Below are 20,532 nucleotides of genomic sequence, written 5' to 3' on the forward strand. Positions count from 1 at the left end.
GTGCACAGTCTTTCTCTAGTTGTGACGAGCGGAGGCTGCTCTCCAGTTGCGGTGTGCAGGCTTCTCAGTGTAGTGGCTTCTCTCATCATGCAGCATGGGCTCCAGGTACACAGACTTCAGTAGTCATGGCTCACAGGCTGGGGGCTTAGTGGTTGTGGGCATATGGGCCTAATCACTCCACAGCATGTGAGATCCTCCCAGACCAGGGATCGAACTGGTGTCCACTGCATCACAAAGCGGGTTCTTAACCACTGGACTACCAGAGGAGCCCTACTCATGAATTTTAACACATTCAGAGTGCGTCTGCTTACAGTATTATCATTTCTGCTGCTCAAATTATTTTAGCTTTGGGCACTGGGAGCTTCTACAAGTGGCTTCTATGCCTTCCTGTACAACTCTAGTAATTTTTTCTAGATTCCTTACTTTCTGGTTTAATAAATTGTTACAGGGTAATACATTTCCCATGTCAGAACTGGAATCAGTCATTTCTCTGAGGAGTGAATTAACTTCTCTCTTTCCTCCCTTTTTTCCCTTCCTTCTCGTCCTTCCTTTCTTGGGAAGTGGTATTTAGAGACTATAGTCCAGGAGCCAGAAGTGCTTATTGCTATAAGGTTGGTTATTGCCTTCTCAATGGGTGGAGCTAGAAAAAGTTATTTTCTTGAAATAACTTATTTTAAGTCCAGATGAAATTTCCAATTCAAATTTAGGGCTCAGAATTATAAGACTTCCACTGCCTGTAATAATATGATTACTGAAAACAGTTTGTTTTCCTAGTTTTTATTTTTCAATCCTTACGGTAGTTCCTTCAGAGAAATAGAGTCAAGTTACTGTCCTTTCAATTCATTTGTAATAGTTCTTCTCTATATGGTTATTTTCTTTTTTTTTAAATTTTATTTTATTTTTAAACTTTACAATATTGTATTAGTTTTGCCTAATATTGAAATGAATCCACCACAGGTATACATGTGTTCCCCATCCTGAACCCTCCTCCCTCCTCCCTCCCCATACCATCCCTCTGGGTCGTCCCAGTGCACCAGCCCCAAGCATCCAGTATCGTGCATCGAACCTGGACTGGCAACTCCTTTCATACATGATATTATACATGTTGCAATGCATTCTCCCAAATCTTCCCACCCTCTCCCTCTCCAACAGAGTCCATAAGACTGTTCTATACATCAGTGTCTCTTTTGTATATGGTTATTTTCTAACTGGATATACAGTTAGGTTGTTTCACTTTATATTTGAATTTCAGAAATTTCTTTCTATAAAATTTTATTTATAATTATATAAAATATTACCTTTGATTCTAAAGTCAGATATAAAAAAATACATTCAAAGAAGTCTACCTTCTATTCCCATCTTTTCCTCCTTATATGTATAGCCCTTTAAAAAAATTATAGCTTATCATTGCCTTTCAAAAAGCATAAGCAAATATGTATCTGTAATTTCATAACCCATCCTTTCATGGATAAATAGTAGCAATATTTTACACCCTTTTTTTCCAGCATTGTCTTTTTGTTACACTGGAGACCCATCGGACAGTAGTGTCTACAGATAATCTTCATTCATTTTTACTGCATACTACTCCATTGTGGGGATGTACCATAGTTTATTCAGCTTATTGATCAGCATTTGGATAGTTTGCAAATGAAAGAAGATACAATGGATAGCCTTGTGCATGCTTGTTTCTCTATTTTCGCGGATTATTGTTAATATTAACTTTTTTTTTTTTTTTTTTGGTGTTCTGTATTTAAAAAAAAAGTGATGGTTGTTACTCATCTTTATTCTTTTTTGGCCGTGCCACATGGCTTGCTAGATCTCAGGTCCCTGATCAGGGATTGAACTGGGCCACAGCAATGAAAGCTCTGAAACCTAAGCACTAGACTCCTAGGAAACTCCCTACTCATCTTTAATCTTTATTATCTATCCTGCATGATTTTGGTTAGCATATTTACAGTCTGAAAAGTACTGTTTTTAATTAAAATTTTAAAATATCAAATCTTTTTGGTAAATATAAGAAATAATTATAAGAAGTAAATGGTGAGTAATTTTGTAATCTAGACCCATTTTTATGTTACCTTTTAAAATAACTGGGGCAGTCATTTGCATCAACCACTTTTCCTATAAAATGTGACCGTGTGTGCGTGCTTAGTCTCTCAGTCGTGTCTGACTTTTTGCGAGCCCATGGACTCTACCCCGCCAGGCTCCTCTGTCCATGGGATTTTCCAGGTAAGAATGCTGGAGTGGGTTGCCATTTCCTTCTCCAGGGAATCTTCCTACCTCAGGGGTCAAACCTGTGTCTCTTGTGTCTTCTACACTGGCAGGCAGATTCTTACCACTGAGCCACCAGGGAAACTGTAAAGTGACTATGAACTTTTAAGAAATTATAGCAGCCAATTGGGTATCTGGTGCAGTGGTGGATTCGTTAAGTTCACTTAGGCAGTACTTAAAGAAACTAAGTCCTTCCTGCCGCTTGTGGCAGTAGGGAGTTTTTCATGATCCCATTGGTAGGGTCAAGATAAGAACTTAGAAGGAAAGTGCCTAACCTGACTTTTCTGGCCATGGAAAGAAGGTTGACTCTAGATGCTCACCGGATGGTTTCACTCCGTGACATGTCAAATTCAGTTCATCTTGTATACATTATTAACAGCAAAATGAGGCAGAACTGAGCTGGCTTTCAGGGGAAGTGGGAGAGAAACAAGATCATGTCTGAACTCTCCTATATCCTCTTCAGAGGTCAGGCTGGGGTGATGAATTGTCAGGCAGTCAGGGCATTATCGTTTCATTTAAACTGAAGCTAGATCCAAACAGCTGGTGGCCTGCTTTCTAGATCTCTTATGTACCTGCTGCTTGAATCCAGTCAATTTTTTTTTTTTTTTTAATGCCCTTTAAAGTTGGGGCCAGGGGAATAAGGCTGGGAACAGAGCGAACCATTATAGAAGAACTTAGGTCTGTGGAAGCAGAGACTCATTAAAATCTAAGTCCTCTGAAGGAAAAGCTTGATCCAACAGCAAGGCGTTATTATTTTAGTGGTTGTATCTTAGTTTTTTCCCCAGAAGATGATAAATTTGGGATCAGTTCCTTCTTACTGTGTGTTCTATGGTCTTTAAAGTCAACCAGAGCTCTAAATTGCAGTGCCATTGAGAATTTAGCTCCGATAGGTACATTTTGTTTGTCTGTATGCCAGGCTTCTGGTTTTCTGTAAAATTCTGCGTGTTCTTTCAGCTATTTCTCCCCAGAAGACACTTACAAATTACTTCCGATTTTGATGCATCTTAAAATATACAAAGTCTCTTCTGAAACTCTTTGGTTCTTTCCTCCTTTGCTCCTGAAATAAATTCAGATTGATGGTTTTCTTCTAGGTCATGTGGTGTGATCAAAATGTTGCAAACCCAAGCTTTGATTTTTTTCCCTGTAGATTCTCTGTCTTTTTTTCTTTCTCCCCCACTTTTTTTTTTTTAACCACATTTACTGTGATAAAATGAGATTGCCCTTTTCTGTAAACATCTTGTGTCTCTTGCATATCTCTGGTCATGACTGCGAAGAGGTGGACCAATATTTCTAGATTCGGTGAAATGAACTAAAGTTCTATTAAAATGAGACTGACACTAAATAAATGAACAGGTAGGTTATGATCCTGCTGTTTTGTCCCTGTGATGTGCAAGTGACCTGAAACCTGAATTCACCACTTGTGCATCGTGCATGCTAAGTTGCTTCAGTCGTGTCTGACTCTTTGTGACCCCGTAGACTGTAGCCGGCCAGGCTCCTCTGTCCATGGGATTCTCCAGGCAAGAATGGGTTGGGAAATGGGTTGCCATTTCCTCCTCCAGGGGATCTTCCTGACCCAGGGATCAAACCTGCTTCTCTTACATCTCCTTCATTGGTTCAGTTCACATTAGTTGCTCAGTTGTGTCTGACTCTTTGTGACCCCGTGGACTGCAGCACACCAGGCTTCCCTGTCCCATCACCAGCTCCCAGAGCTTGTTCAAACTCATTTCCATCGAGTCAGTGGTACCATCCAACCATCTTATCCTCTGTTGTCCCTTTCTCGTCCTGCCTTCAGTCTTGCCCAGCATCAGGGTCTTTTCCAGTGAGTCAGTTCTTCGCATCAGGTGGCCAAAGTATTGGAGTTTCAGCTTCAGCATCAGTCCTTCCAATGAACATTCAGGACTGATTTCCTTTAGGATTGACTGATTTGATCTCCTTGCAGTCCAAGGGATTCTCAAGGGTCTTCTCCAGCACAACAGCTCAGAAGCATGAACCCTGCATTGGTAGGTGGGTTCTTTACCACTAGCACCACCTGGGAAGCCCATTATCCGTTATGGTTTTGTTCAAATGAAAGTGTTGGTGAACAAATAGATACACTTCAACCCTGCTGTTTTATGTCTGCTGTATGCATATTATCTAAGAAAATAGTCCAGGTGAGTCTGTGGCCCTGCAAAGACAGGTAGTCCTTTTTGTTTTGTTTTGTTTTGTTCACTGTAGCCCCAGAATCCAGCAAAGCGCCTGGCACACAGTAGGTACAACGTATGTTTTGTGTTGTGTCAAGTGTGAGCTGTTTTCAGTAGCAAGAGACACTGTATTGGCTTTGGACCCTTTGCTTATATTCAATAGGGAACAGCTCTCTGACACTTAAAAAGTATGGAGGAATGTTCCAGGCTTTGCTTTGACATGTCCCTCTTTATTCTTATGCACTTTTCATTTGGAGTCCCTGTTGGAGGCTTGGCTAATGCACATTTTAGTCCCTGCAGCCTCTCTACAAACTTGGTTAAAACGATGTCATTCAGGATCGCAGTAATGAATTTCAGAGATTTCAGTTATGAACTTTCTGACTTAAAAAAAAATACACACGGATAAACCCGGCACATCTTCTTCACTGGGGTTCTGTTTTCCAAAGCACTTTAAAGCTTGTTTTCCTCAGTATTTTGGTTTTTCTTCAAAGCCCATCCTTCTTCCATTATACACAAGCCTCTCTTCCCTGTCATGGTCTGAAACTGTTCTCCGTTTGCATGGGCATTGCAGGCAGTTCGCTGACAGCCACACAGATGTCCTGGATTCTGCCAGAAGCTCTGCCAGCCAGCGTGTCTCCGGAAGGAGCTCGTGCCTATCTTCAAACCCACAGTCTGGTTTGATTTCTTTAAAGTGATTACATCCGCTCAGGGGAGCTATAAATTCTCCTTGGAGGTGGTTAGGTTTTTATGGAGACAAGACTTTTAACTGCACCCCAAAGCTGTGCCTCAAATAATGATTCTTGCTGGTGATCTCTAGCGGAAATCTTCTGCTGGGTGACTAAGCAAACCCGTGTTGAACAACAGCCCCCAACCAGGGCTCCAGCCTCGTGCTTAAAAATGCCCTAGGATGGCAGCCTTGCAGCTGTCATCAGGGTTTTCCATCCAGGCCCGAGCTCCCAGCTGCTATCTTCCTGCAGGCAGAGCATCACAGTGGCTAGGGGGGTCTATTCTACAAGCTTCATTCTGGAGAAATTCCTTTGTTTCCTTTGAACTCTTTCTCTTTCATCCTCCCTCCCCTCCTGCTTTTGTTCTGCGCCTCTCCAGTGCCAGGTTTTTCTCTTTAGGAATGTTTTCATTTGCTGGAGCTGTCTGACATCTTTACAGAGAATTGAAGAACCTGAGGTACTTCCAGGTACTTTGACATCTCTGCTTAACCTTCCCCTTTGCTTTTGAACACCCTTGGTGCTTTCTACACCTGTGGTTGTCCTTCTGTCTTCTCCATCTAGTGGGCCTGTGTTGTGGGCTCCATTCCTTCTTAGCCCCTTTCTTCCTTAACCTTGGAATGTGACCGTCCCCAGTATATTGAAATAACACTTTCAGAAGACACCAGTGGCTTGCTTTCTTTCTTTTTTGGGGGGCTGTGCTTGGGCTTCATTGTGACACACGGCTCAGTCATTGTGGTGCATAGTCTCTCCAGTTGCAACATGCAGGCTTGGCTGCCTTGTAGCACATGGGATCTTAGTTTCCCAGCCAGGGATTGAACCCGTGTCCCCCACATTGGAAGGCAGATTCTTAACCACTGGACCACCAGGGAGGTCCCACCAAAGGTTTTCTTAATTGTGATTAAAAAAATAGTCTTTTCTCTGGCCTTTTTCACCCATGAGCCAGTCTTGGAACAGCTGTCCAGCCTCTCTTTCCCACCATCTTCTCATTTCTCTGATAGCAGCATGTGCCTGCTTTATTCCTTCTTCCCATCCCGTGTGCCCTTCTTGGTGTTCACTGCTCTCTCTTCTCCTGACCAGTTAACTCTGCTAGTTCTTCAAGACGTGTCCTGAGCCCTCTGCTCTTCTGGCTTCTCTCTTCACTGAGAGCATGTCCATTTTCACCCCAGCCTGATTACCCCAAGTGGCTTCCAGTCTCTGGTTTTACCTTTTGATTTGTGCCTTCCACACTTCTTGGCTTTCACGTCTCTTCAGATTCAAGCATTTACAACCAGACCTTTTATTTGATTTTTGCCTTCAAACCAACTATCCGTTTTTACATCTCCATCTCTGGTGGTTGTCCTGTATATTCTCTGACCCTGTATGCTAGAATCTTCGGAGCATCCCTTAACTCGTCTTTCTCCTCTTTCTCTCATTGTCATGCACCAGGTCCGGTTGATTTTCCTTTCCTAGTTGTCTTTCTGTTTTTAGAGGAAGGAAGGAAGCAAGCCAGCATTTATGGTCTGTTTAGTGCTGCGCTGTGGGCTAAGGAAGTCATCTCATTGTGTCCCCAGATCTTTTGAGGGAGGTAGATCTTGTGTCCCTGGATGCTCTGTGATCAGGGCAACTCTCCAGGACCACCCAGGCGGGCAGCGGCAGAGATAGGAGTCTCACCTGATGCTAGGGCTGTAGGTGCTCATCGCCCCACAGGACCCCAGCTGCTCTTTTACCCTTGACCTCTGCCCTTCCATTCACCCTTCGTGCTCATCTGCTCCCAGCATTTCTCCCATCACTCTTCTGCTTACATACCTGCAGTGGCTCCCGATGTCCCACCAGAGGTATAGCATTTTCATTCTGAAGACGAAGCACCTGGAAGAAAGGGAGAAAGCTGTCCCCAAGGATGTGGTGGGCAAATAGCTGGCTGTGGTTTGAACTTCCAGAACTTCTGACTCCAAGTCCACTGCACTGTGCTGCTCAGCTGTTGAAGATCTCCTGCCCAGTTCCCAAAGCCCCCTAGCTCCCCGCCTGACCTCATTCTCCACCCCTGACAGCACAACTTCAGACTCTGACCAGTTTCCTTCCCCCCAACTCTAAGGTCACTAGCTCTGGCCTCTTAGCCACCTTTGCTCGCATCCCTACCTTGCTGGGAGATCTTCTCTTCTTCCTTGTGCTCTGCCTCTGCCTCACCCCTCACTTACCTCAAGCCTCAGCTCCTCTCAGAAACCACCTTCCCTTCATTTTCATGAATCTCACTCCCAAAGTTCCACATCACCTAATTCATTGCACACTGAATGACAGATTATTAAAGATGGATTTGTCTTGTGCTGTGGGCTGCTATTTCCTGTGTCAGGTCCTGTTCTCATCTGGGAACTGTGTCTTCTAAATGTGTTTTTCCACGTATTCTTCCCCTTGTTGGAGGAAGGTGATGACTTGACTTACAACATGCACCTGCAAAGGAACCAGATCTTAGGTTGGTTTTGTCTATTCATGGTGCTTTGTCAGAGCTTGTCCATCAGTGCGGACCTTCTCTGACCATGAGAGACTCCATCAGCCCCATCAGCCCCTTCATTTCTCGAGGTTGCCGTGGACTCATTTGGGACTAACCGCTAGACTCCACTGTGAGGAAGTGGTAAAAGGCCAGGCCGCGTAGCATCTGGAAGTGGGGGCTTTTACCCGCTAGTGGTGCCTGGTAACATTGCAGAGTTTGCAGTAAAGAGGACAGAGTGAGAATTCCAGTGTTCCTCTTTGCAGAGGGCAGATGCCAAAGGGAAACAGAAGTTCATTCAGACAGGAAAGAAGACCTGCCCATGTGGAGCCTGCCCACATGGTTACCACTGTCTTATTATTTGTGGCCCCAAATCAGAGAGGCCAGCAGCCCAGCAGCCCTTCTCAGCCTTCTCTCTCTCCTTCAGGAGGCCAGCCGTGCATAGGTAGCAGGAGAGTTAATAGCAACTTTTACATTTCTGTTTTTCTTTTTTACAATTTATAAAAACCTTCTTTTATTATTGATGTTTTCGCACACCCCGAAGTCGAGAAAATAGGATGATGAACCTTCTTTTTCCCAACATTCAGCAGTAACACTTAGCAATACTTTGTTATTCTTGTTTCCTCCCCTGGTAGCTTTGTTTTTAAAAATAAAGTAACTGCTGGGACTTCCCTGGTGGTCCAGTGGTTAAGAATCCACCTTCCAATGCAGGGGATGCAGGTTTGATCCCTGGTCAGGGAACTGAGATGCCACAGCCCACATGTCTCACAGCAACTAAGCCCATGCATTGCAGCTAGAGAAGTCTGCATGCCACAACCAGAGAGCTCGTGCATCAGGACTGCTGATCCCGCGTGCTCAAGAGCCCATACTCCACAACTGGAGAAAGCCTGCATGCTGCAACGAAGACTCAGTGCAGCCAAAAAATAATAATAATAAACAATAATTAGAATTAAAAAAATAAAGTAACTGTACAACTTGGTCTGTCCCTAATGGTTAATGGCATTATTTTTTTTTCCCCCTTAGCAATTAGTCCCGGTTGCTCAGAGCAGTGAGGACAAATGGTTCTCAGGCCTTGTCCTGGCGCGTGGGGCTGCCTGGCTCTGCCCATTCATTTGTCGTGTGTGTGTCTTTCCTTGATCCTGTTTTTCCACTTGCATTCGTGACATTCTGTTCAAGAGCCAGTTCCAGTGGTCTTTAATCAGAGGGCTTTGGAAGTCTGTGAGGGGCTGTTTCGGGAGGTCTCTTTCGATCATCACAGAGACTGAGAATGCTGCTCCTGGCTTTTGGGCTGGAGACTGGCAGGGCTCCAGGTGTGGGGAGCATGGATGTTCAACCGCCATACATGTAAGGGATGGTTCCGTACTGTGAACACCTGTTCTGTCCACACTGGTTGTGCTGCTGGGCACTCCTAATGTATAGTGTGGATCAGGGGATTATCTTTCTCTTCATGGCTTTTATAAAGGCTTAGCCATTTGATATAATCCCTTTGTTGATCAGCTTTGGCTCATGTAATCAGGTGACTGTAGCTAGCCTCTGGTTCTTTTGGAGGGTTCATCCTTGGGTGCAAATCTTTGGTTGTATTGCTTGGGAAAATGGGATATCTTATAGCCTGCGCCCCAGCTTTGTAGTGTTTTTTGTCGTTGTTGGTTGCACATGGGCTTCTCTCCAGTTTTGTACTGTCCTTTTAGCTGCCTGTCCCACGCCTTATCACTGATATCCTGCCTGGCCCAGTGGATAATGGGGACAGAAACAGTGACAGTCAGCTGCAGGTCATTCACAGCTTTTGATGACCTGGGGGCGGCTGAGAGGGAGTTCATGGAAGATCAACTTGGAACGGATTGTAACCTCCTGGGGGCAGGGCTTGGTTGCAATGCCTGGTCCACCAGCCTGGTGCCGGGGAGAAAGCACCCCTTAGCAGGTGGTAGCTGATAATCTCAGGTGCAGTTGGGGAGCCTCTGCTGGCAGAGCACAGAAAGTCACAACTTCTGAGTTCTTTTTATTTTCAGCCTCACTCTAGAGGGATGGCAACCATCCACTGTGAGAAATGAATTGTGTTCAGGCCAGTGGGCCCCAGGCATAGTTGAGAACGGGCTGATGGGGTCTGAGGAGTGGGCAGGGCTGGAGTGGGAGACACATGGTTACTCAGTTCTAATCCATGACAGCTGCCAGCCGCCGGCAGTCAGCACCCAGCAAAGCCAGGGACACAAGGCCCCTGGGCCTGTCCTTTCTGGAAGACTCCAGGGCCCAAACTGTCTCAGCTTGCGTTCTGTTTAAACCTCACATCCGCATGGAAGAGATGGTTGGTAACTTAATGCAGGATGAGGGAAGCCAGAGCCGAGTAGATGGTCCAGCCAGCACGTGCTGGGTATTGGTGAGGCTTTCCTCGGCCTGGAAGTCTGGGTTATTCTAGCAAAGTGTTCTTGGTGTGTGAGGTGATTTTCAGCGGCCCTGTTATAGTAAGATTGAACTAGTGAATGAAGAAGGTTTTCTCTTTTTTTTCACTTTAACCCTTATCCATTTCTTTGGTCATGGCTTAGGAGAAGGTCTGAGTACAGTTTTAATATGCCTCTTACATCTAGCTCTGGGCTTCCCTGGTGGCTTAGTGGTAAAGAATCTACCTGCCATTGCAGGAGATGCAGGTTTGATCTCTGGGTCAGGACGATCCCCTGTAGAAAGAAGTGGCTCCAGTATCCTTGCCTGGAAATCGCATGAACAGAGGAGCCTGGCAGGCTACAGTCCATGGAGTCACAAAAGAGTCAGATGTGACTTAGTGCACAGCAGCAACATCTATTTCTTAACACTTGCCAGTATACTTTTTTTTTTTTTTTTAAATAAAGCCTCAGGCATACCAGGGCTTCCCTGGTAGCTCAGCTGGTAAAGAATTGGCCTGCAATGCAGGAGACTCTGGTTCGATTCCTGGGTAGGGAAGATCTGCTGGAGAAGGGATAGGCTACCCACTCCAGTATTCTGGCCTGGAGAGTTCCACAGACAGTAAAGAGTCGGACACGACTGAGCAACTTTCACTTTAAGGCGTGCTATAATATCTAGGTAAGATTTGCCAATATTTCATTTTTAGTATATTCCTTCTTCTGGTTACCTTCTATATATGGCAAGTGATACTGGTTTTCTTATGTGCTAGTAATATGCAGTTTTCTTTTGAAATACATCTTCCAAAGGGGAAAAAGTGGAGGTTAGTTTAAGAAAACAACTCATATAATAGGCAGTGTGCCAAGATGAGACAGCATCTTGAAGATGCTTTCCTTTCTTTGTTTTCATTTATCTTTTTGTTTTTGGCTGTGCTGTGCAGCTTGTGGGATACTTAGTTCTTTGACGAGGGATTGAATCAGCACCCTCGGCAGTGAAAGCTTGGAGTCCTAACTACTGGACCGTCAGGGAATTCCCTTAAATAGGCTTTTCAGATGATTAAAGATTGGGAAATGCTGATCTCATATTTTGCCTACAGTGGCTTTCCTTTACGTTGAAGGCCAGGTCAACAGTGTCAGCATGGGATGCTGAGTGTGGGGCCTGCAGTTCATGGCCATCACCAGTGATGGTCTGTGGTTTGTCTGTCTCCCTCCCACCCCCCAACCCCTTCCTGTATTTATTTGTCCATCCAGCAGATACATTTTGAGGGCCTGCTTTGTGCTGGATGCTGAGCTGGTTACAGGCAAACAGGGGTGGTCCATGCTCTTTAATAGAAAAGACAGGTTGTAAAGATGTAGCTGTATTCAGTGTGACAGGAGCACTCACGGAGGGCGGTGCTTCAGATCGTGGCTGGTATCATGAGACACAGGGAGGTCGTGCTGAATGGGTTAGGAGAGCTTCCCAGAGGCGGCGGCCTTTGGGGTGGGTCCTAATGAATGACCAAAAAGTAACATTCAGAGGTACTCAAGGCAGAGAAAAGGAATTCTAGGCAGAGGCCATGAGCAAGAACATGAAGGCCTGAAGAAATACGGTGGGTTCAAGACGCTTGGTGTGGCTGGAGTGTACACAGTGCGCCTTAACTCCTATACCAACTCTGTGGTGTAGGTAGTCAGGGTTCACCCTGCTTTATACCGGAGGACACTGAAGGACAGTCAGGATCGTGACTGGACAATCAGAAGCTGAGGTTAGAGGCAGGCCTCCATCCACTCAGAGAAGAGAAGGTCTCCTGAGTTGTTCTGAGAAGCTTGCACTCGTCTCGAAGGCAGGGGGAGAAATTGGACGTGATTAAACAGGGAGGGATGGGTGCGATTTGCTGCTTCTAGAGCTTGCTCTGGCAGTGTGCCCTCCCAAGTGAAGCGTCACTTGAGGTTTGTTCATAAGCGAGCACTTGAATGCGTTGCTGTCAAGTTTGTTTTGAATCAAGCCCCTAGTTATTTCCTAGCGTGTAGCTTTTGTTGATGTTGTTTCTCTTCACTTGGTTGATGTTTAAGTGATTGATTCAGTTCATAGGGTTTGAACCTCACCTTACTATCTAAAAATCAAGATCGAACTTTCTTCCTAACAGCAGTATCAGAGGATATGCCAGCACCGAGAATGCAGATGGCTCTAATTACTGTATGTGAACTCACTGAAGAATTTTGAGTGACCGTTTGATTGTCAGAGTTCTGTGTATGTTGTATTTTATTTCTGTCCAGGTTTCAGCTGGCTAAACATTTTGGTTTTGAGCTGTGTGTCAAGGCTGAATTATTGCATTTTGAAACCTAGAGTCAAACAGCAATTTAAACTCCTGACTTTCATACCTGTCTGCGAAATGCAGATAAATGAAATGGAAATATAATAGGGCCACTGTGTTAGGAAATACTGGCTCTGCCTTCCCTTGTAGAGAAATCTTTTAAGGGATCATCATTTTGGCATATATAAATATATTTTTAGTATGTAACACTTTTTTTTTTTCTTTTTAGTTTGCCTTTCACTTTCTTGATTTGCCCATTTGTGATTTCCTGTTCAAACGAGACTTGTCTGAAACCATTGGTTCCTTGAAGAGGCACTTTTGGTGATTCTGAAAATGAAGCCTACATCCTTGAAAATGCTTCATTCAGCCTGGCTGGTCCACCTTCCTGTCTGTTTCTACAGCTGGTCCTCTCCACTTCCTTACGTTGTCCCTTCTTCCCTGGGGCCAGCTCTGCTGTGGTTGCCTGCTTTGTTTAGGCTCTTCTTTCCCTGGTTCCGCTCCCCATCTCCTTTCCCTTCAGAGGTGTCCTTCCTGACCACTCGCTTCAGGAGCCTGAGCATTCTCCTCCTCCATCTCTATCTGCGGAGACGGAGGGGCGCCCCCTCCCCTCAGAGTGCAGGGGAGTGGGCGTCTGTGCAGACACGGCTTGGCTGCCCAGGGCACTGATGTAGGTTTGGGGCACAGGAGGACTCTAAAGCTTTGCTAACAAAGATTGCATGTCCACAGTAAACCACTTCTACCGTCCACCAGAATCCAGATTTGAGAACTGACTTTCAGGTTGCTTTGAATTCATCAATGGTTAAAGTAGGCATATTACAAAGTCCTCAAGAACATGGATCACATCTCCTATTTGGGTACTGTATACCAACGTTCACTGGCTTTCATTCTTAATAACTTATTTTTAAAGGTCTCTCTCTTTTCAGGGTGGGGGCACACTGGGCGACTTGGGGGATCTTATCTTAGCTCCTCGACCAGGGAATGAACCCAGGCCCTCAGCAATGAGAGCGAGGAGTCCTAACCACTGCGCTGACAGGAAATTCCCAAAGTTTCTCTTCTTATAAATATTTATTGTAGAAAATTTAGGCAAAAAACGAGCAAAACAAAACATAATCTTACTGCTGAAAATAAAAAAGCCCCATACTTTTTTGGTGTACAGACTTCTGCCATTTCTTACATACATAGGTGCACACAGACATAAGGGTTTGTGTAAGGCACTGTTTGGAAAATTTGACCTTCTTTTTAGTTAACACTCACTCTGATCATCTTTCCAAGGCATTAGATATTCTCCTAGGCTGTCTCTTAAATGTCTGTAGAACATCCTTTGTTTGAATGAATGAAAGTGTTTCTTTCGGCAGCTCTTTTAGTGTCTCTGCCCCTCTTGATGTAGCATTAAGGTGAGCATTCTTACAGCTGTCGCCCACGGCTCTTAAACGTTTCCTGGGATAAATCCCCTAAAGCAGAACTGCTCAGTCAGGCTTTTTTTGGGAAGCTTTTGATTCATAATAATATTTACTTCTGTTTCTCTCCAGACACTACAACAACAGGAGTGTAAACTTCTCTATAGCCGAAAAGAGGGTCAGAGGCAAGAAAATAAAAACAAAAATAGATATAAGAACATCCTGCCCTGTAAGTACCAATCTCTGTAATAGTCACTCTTGGAGGTTTTGATCCCCAGTGTCTCTGTCACTTCTCTGGGGAGGTGGGGCATGTGCTTTTTCAGCAGATCCAAGGCCTTAGCTTCTTTTAATTGTAAGTAGTTTCCAAAGTAGTCAGCTGTGGTGGAGACTGATGGCCTCGTTCATCGAGTTCCTGTGATGCTGCTTCTTACAGAGTGAAATTGCCACTAGGAGGCTTAGAGTGTGGTTGTTTCCTTCTGTTAATTTAGACTGCCCAGGAGAGATCATGTCAAGGCTTGCTCTCTCCCAGGGTCTCATCGTCAGCCTCAGGGGTCCCAGGCTTGTGCCCCTGCTTTGCAGTCCCTGGCTCTTGGGTCTGCGTGGGAAAACCGGTACTGGAACCCCCAGAGTCACTACTCTTAGCTCCAGGCTCTAATGCAGGGTCTCCAGAGTGGGCCAGGAAGAAACATTTAGAACTTCTCTTGATTTATAATTTTTATCCAAAAAAAAAAAAGGAAGAAAAGAAAAAAAAATCTGATATGCAGCTTGATACCAGAATGTGTATAATGTATTTAATAAGCCTTGTTTGTATCTATAATTGGATTGGATTGGCCAGAAAGTTTGTTTGGCTTTCCCACATAGTGAGCATACAGAAGAACCCGAATGAACTTTTTGACCCATCCAATATGTATACATTTCAATGTCCAAAAACTTTATTATTAAAGTTTATTGGGGAACATGATCAGATTGGAGAGCCTTGCTCTAATGTCTCATCGGGTCAGAGCTGCTTTGTTATATATTGTAAACCCATCCCGTGTGTGTGGAGCATAGTCCTCCTCTTTCTGTGTTCATATGGGCACATACATGGTGTATATGAACATCACATCCATATAGATATGTGTAAGTGAGGATGGGAGACAGTGGAAGCTCTTCTAATATCGAGGAGAGAAAAAGAGGAATTTGCAGGGAATCATTCTGAGCCACAGCATGGTCCTAATGACCTTGGGGAAGCATTATCCTCTTTACGTCTTAAGTTTTCATTTCTGCTCAGGAGGTCTGAATGGTGCTCATTAGTAAGATGTGGGCATGTAGGGAAAGATGACGGGAACAGTGGTATGCAGTACTAAACAGAATATTACTGTCCTTTCCTCCCATAAAAATCCCAAGCAGATGTTTCTTCTGATTAGCATCATTTTCTTTAAAGATGGGCAATCTGAAACAAAAGAACAGTATTAAGACATATGACTTTATTACTAATTCCCAGTGTAAAATGTGTTGCTTAGGAAGCACACTCAGATTTTTATATCAGTAATGTACTTTTATACAGAATTTGGTCAGTAGATACTGTTGTCAGAATCTTGTTGCCTGGAGACTGTATTTAATTCTACTTCACTTTTTAAAAATCCTTTTTATTACAGAAAGTTTAAAGTATATTTGAAAGTAGTCAAAATAATATACACAACCCACACATGCCTAGCACCCAGCTCTACCAATTGTCAGCTTGTGCCTAATCTTGATTCATTTCTATTCTTTTTTTTTTTAATATTTATTTATTTTGGCTGCGACGGGTCTTAGTTGCAGCACGTGGGATCTTTAGTTGCGGCATACAACCTCTTAGATGTGGCATGTGGGATCTAGCTCCCTGACCAGGGATTGAACCTGGCCCCCTGCATTGGGAGCATGGAGTGTTAGCCACTGGACCACCAGGGAAGTCCCAGTTTATCTGTATTCTGGTACATGTCTCTTCTTTCCCTGAATTATTGTGAAGCAAATCTCAGACATACGTTGTCTACCTATACTTTTCCTTTAAAAAAAAAAAAAACAGCAACAAGAAAGCAAAAAACCTTTAGTTTTGAAATAATTTTAGACTCACAAGAAGTTGCAAAAATACGTAGAGGGTTCCCGTGTACCGTTGTTTTCCCCAGCTTCTCCAGATAATATCCTCTATATCAACAATACACTATTAAAACCAGGGAATTAACATTGCTACCTTATACTCCTTAAGGAAAGCATTTGGGGGCATCATATTCAGATTATCGTGCTCACATTGGATTTAGTTTTTAATACCATTTTATCATGAAATGAATAAAACTGGGACTCCCTGAGGATGAGCTGATTTGACCTGATTTGTCCTGAAGGGGTCTGAGTACACTGTGACCGTGGTCTCTTCTTCTTCCAGTCGATCACACCAGGGTCGTCCTCCATGACGGTGATCCCAATGAGCCCGTTTCGGATTACATCAACGCAAACATTATCATGGTAAACTGCTTTCATGGTGTCTTCTGACTATATATTGCTAGCCAGTTTTTGTATTTTAAATCCTTCCACATGGCATGAAAGCAATTTTCGAACGTTTGAAGTTGTTTTCTTTCTCAATCTCTAGCCTGAATTTGAAACCAAATGCAACAACTCAAAGCCCAAAAAGAGTTACATTGCCACACAAGGCTGCCTGCAGAACACCGTGAATGACTTCTGGAGGATGGTGTTCCAAGAGAACTCCCGAGTGATTGTCATGACAACGAAAGAAGTGGAGAGAGGGAAGGTAGACTGTGTACTATAGTTTCTTGAAGTATTGGACGTGTTGGGTTGACCATGTTAAGAACTGAATAAACATGTTAAGCTTGTTCTAACTGACCCTCTGGAAAAAGGGGAGTGGAGGAAATCTGGTATAGTTTTCTACACTGCGTGGTATAGTGTTCTATACCTAGTTTCCTGGGCAGGGATCAAAACCCAGCCCTCCTCAGTGAAAGTATGGAGTCTAACCACTGGACCACCAAGGAGCTCCCTTGTAGGATTCTCGTTGTTGCACTGCTAGTTGTTAACACGTCTGAGTACCTTTGGGGCCAGTTATGGTCATGGTGAGACAAAGGCTTCCTCCAGCAGCCGCCCGCAGTAGCATTAGATGTTCTTGAATTAATGGACAAGTTAAAACATTTTTATAATTTCTGCTTCAGGGGAGGATCACCTAATCTGAGTGTAGAAAGGAAAACTGAACCCTCCGTCCTACCAGTTGCCTGGTTGCAGTTATAAGAGGCCGCCCATTCTCATTCTCTGGTTGCAGTTGTAGGTGGCTGACCTGGGGCTGGGAAGAGAGGGTTCTTGGGTTACTTCAGAGGGATTAGGATTGGTCCCTCTCAGAAGAGCTGCCAGAAGCTCCCAGAACAGACAGACATTGGGACCAGTCACCCTGCCCCACTCCTTACCTCCTCCTGGCCTGCGCCTGTGTTCCCATTCTCCCTCTTCACTCTTCAGCTGGAGCAGAGGGTGTGATGTACTCTTGGTCTCCCGACAGGTCTTTCCAATAACTTGTGTTTGCTTGGTATCCACCCCCAGTGCATAGAAGAAAAACCAGCCTCTGGATTCCTGGGCTTTTAATTTAAAAGCTAAAGTATCAGTGCTCACGTTTTTGAATTTGTTTGCCAAGGTTTACATCAGAGTTTGGGAAACTGAGAGGAGGGCGCAGTCATTCGCAGACACGTAGAGTCAGCTACAGTGTTAGGAGTTGTGATTTGTGTTCTCTTGGGTGACCAGCAGTCCTCAGAATTGATTGACCAGCGAGAGCATTGCATACATTTAATAGTCAAAGTGTTCATTTGGGGATAATAAAAATTGTATCATCTGTCAAAAAGGTACTTGGATCTACAAAATACTGGAGGGAAAGCCAAATTCAGAATAATAAATAAAAGGCCACATAAAGCATGTCAAGCAAAAAAGTAGTGCTATCCATTAATTCTTCTGTTGATCTTTCCTTCTACCATATTTTGTTTCCTTTCGATTAATCATTGACTGGCGGGGTGTCTGCAGCTGTTTTCTGATTTCTTGTTTTTTAACAATGAATTGCTGTATCTTCCTAATGTACCAGGTAGATTTCTCTTGCTGGTAGATGTGTCTTGGGGGCTGTGGAAAGTGAGTGGTGTGGGTGACTGCTCCTGAGGAAAAAAGCAAGACACAAAAACATTCTCCATCAGCAGATCTCTGCAGACTCATGTCTCATTGAACAAAGTATCTTCCTCTTTGGCAGCAAGACTGATTCCCCTAGTGCCATATTTTCCAACACGAAGCCAGCAGCTATTGCAGGCTTGGCGTTCCCAGGCGCCCGGTTAAGCGAGGGTGACGTGTGCAGCAGGTATCAAGTGGATCTGGATATAGAAAAAGCAGCTGGTTCAAAACTCCATCAGCTGCCTTTCTGTGCTGGAGTTGTTCACACTTGGGTTAGATAAGGCGCGGAGCCCTCCTACACGGGCGCGGAAATGAACCAGACAGTCTGGCTCATTGGGCAGCCCATCCACCTCCAGAGCCCCTGCCTGTCTTCCCTGCAGAGTGACTGGCAGATCTCCGGAATTCAGTGCTCAGCTGTTGCTAGACAGCAACCTGCACACCCCGTAGTCCCCCGCTCTCTGCTCTTTAGTTCTTTTTTAGAAAGAAAGTTCAAGTCCTTTCTTAAAAAATATATTTATTTATTTGGCTCTGCTGGGTCTTGGTTGTGGCATGTGGGATCTTTGGTTGAGGCATGCAAATGGTCACCTGTGGCATGTGGGATCCAGTTCCCTGACCAGGGATCGAACCCAGGCCCCCTGCATTGGGAGCATGGAGTCTTAGCCACGGGATTGTCAGAGAAATCCCTCCTTGGTTCTTTAGAGAGAAATAAATAAGCACTGAGTCTCCTTAGACCCATGACTTAGATGAACCACTCTGCTACACTGGCTTTCTCTTCCCACTTCTCCTTGGTTCTCCCTGCATCTGCTTCTTTAGTTTGAACTCTTCTTTCCTTTTCTTTGAAAATCCAACAGTTAGACACCAGGCAGGCCCTTTTCCATGTTAGTAGTCAACACTTGAATGTTGCTCTTCTGCTGGTTGAGGCTTTCATTTCACAGTTCACAGAGATTAACTCTTTTCTTGGACCCCTTCCAGAGTAAATGTGTCAAATACTGGCCTGACGAGTATGCACTAAAAGAATACGGAGTCATGCGCGTTAGGAACGTCAAGGAAAGTGCCGCTCACGACTATACGTTAAGAGAACTTAAACTCTCGAAGGTTGGACAAGTGAGTATACTGTCGTACTTTAGAGACTCTGGTAACTGCACGGAGGGTGCGCTAATCCAGGGTCGTGCGGTCACTCCTGCTGCATACCTTCAGGCATTCGCTCACTCACTGAGTAACATCCATTTATGGGCACCCTCTGTGTGCCAGGTACCAGCGAGGTACTTGTTTTGTTGTTGTGTTAGTCATTCAGTCGTGTCTGACTATTTGTGACTGTAGCCCGCCAGGCTCCTCTGCCCTTGGAATTCACCAGGCAAGAATACTGGGGTGGGTTGCCATTCCCTTCTCCAGGAGATCTTCCTGACCCAGGGATTGAACCCAGGTCTCCTGCATTGCAGGCAGATTCTTTACCGTCTGAGCCACTTGGGAAGCTGCAAGGTACTGGACTGGTGTACGGCAAACCAGACCTGCACAGTCCCTTCCCCCACAGAGCCTAGGGAGGTGGGAGGCTAAGGAGTAGATAACCAGCCAAGCTTTCCAGTTGTGCTGGGGCTGTGAACGCCACAGTGTGGTATGTTAGAGAATGAAATGGAGTAAGCAGGGAGGACCTCTTTGAGGGGGTGCCAGGCAAGCTGAGACCTGAAGGTGGAGCAGCATCTGAGGCTCGGGAGAGGAGAGCTCCAAGCAAAAGGAGCAGCAAGTGCAAAGGGCCTGAGGCCTATTTTAGTGCTCGTATTCCATGTGTCAGCTTCTAATTGTACGTAGTTCAGGTTTGTCCCTGGGATGACTATGTTTGTTTCTTTTTTTTTTTTTTAACTTTTTATGGTATATTGAAGTATAGACGATAGTTTCAGGTGGACAGCAAAGGGAGTCACCCATACGTATACATCTGGGGTGACTAACTTTGCATCCAGCGTGATTTGGATTCAGCATGATTTCATGGTGAGACGGGCTTATTCAGGGGCCTCTGGGGACACAGAGGTGAACGAAACAGCCTTTGTCCTTAAGGAATTGCAGTCATGTTGCCACGAGAAGCCACGGTACAAGTCCCTATGCCATTGAGCAGACACCTGCTGTCACACCCACCTGAGGTGCTGAGATTCCTCAGCAGTGGGTGGAGAGAGGGTGGGGGGAATGCAGATCTGTGATGGAGAGAGTGCACGGAGTCCTAGCTGGGCAGGCGGGGGCAGGAGGCAGGCGGAGGACAGAGGAGGGACTGTCCTCTGATGAGTTCCATGATGTGGTCTAGGGACCCGAGTGAGCCGGGAGCCTCAGCGGCTGTGGTCCAGGGTGAGATGTCAGAACTTCTGATGTGCAGTTCTGTTGCTGGCAGGAAGAGAGTGGAGGTTCAGTCGATTGCAAGACTGTGCGAGGTCTGTCAAGCAGAAATGAGACAGAGATTTAGAGGACATCGGACAAAGATTTCAGATAGGTTTTTCTTCAGCTGTAGTGATAAACTATCCGTCTTCTCGTTATCAGGTGTTTCTCAGTAGCAGGTGGATTTTTGTTCAGGTTTTTTTTTTTGATAAACCATCCATCTTCTTGTTAGCAGAGATTTGGGAGTGTCAGGCATGGGAAATGTTGGTGTTTGGGTTTGTGTGTTGCACTTTAGGATGCAGGTGCTGACACGAGACCGATCATT

General features: G+C 44.9%; 1 protein-coding gene across 3 annotated transcripts in view; it reads left to right on the top strand.

The window, feature by feature from the left end:
• Nucleotides 1–20,532, top strand: part of PTPN11 (protein tyrosine phosphatase, non-receptor type 11) — a 70,665-nt gene that overhangs the window by 34,604 nt on the left and 15,529 nt on the right. For all 3 annotated transcript variants that reach the window (XM_027566629.1, XM_027566627.1, XM_027566628.1), the window contains exons 7-10: nt 13,824–13,920; nt 16,090–16,169; nt 16,294–16,452; nt 18,822–18,953. In XM_027566629.1, the coding sequence (XP_027422430.1) occupies nt 13,824–13,920; nt 16,090–16,169; nt 16,294–16,452; nt 18,822–18,953 (468 nt within the window). The remainder of the gene's footprint in view (nt 1–13,823; nt 13,921–16,089; nt 16,170–16,293; nt 16,453–18,821; nt 18,954–20,532) is intronic.

Source organism: Bos indicus x Bos taurus, chromosome 17 (genome assembly GCF_003369695.1).
Source record: "Bos indicus x Bos taurus breed Angus x Brahman F1 hybrid chromosome 17, Bos_hybrid_MaternalHap_v2.0, whole genome shotgun sequence".
Lineage (NCBI taxonomy): Eukaryota > Metazoa > Chordata > Mammalia > Artiodactyla > Bovidae > Bos > Bos indicus x Bos taurus.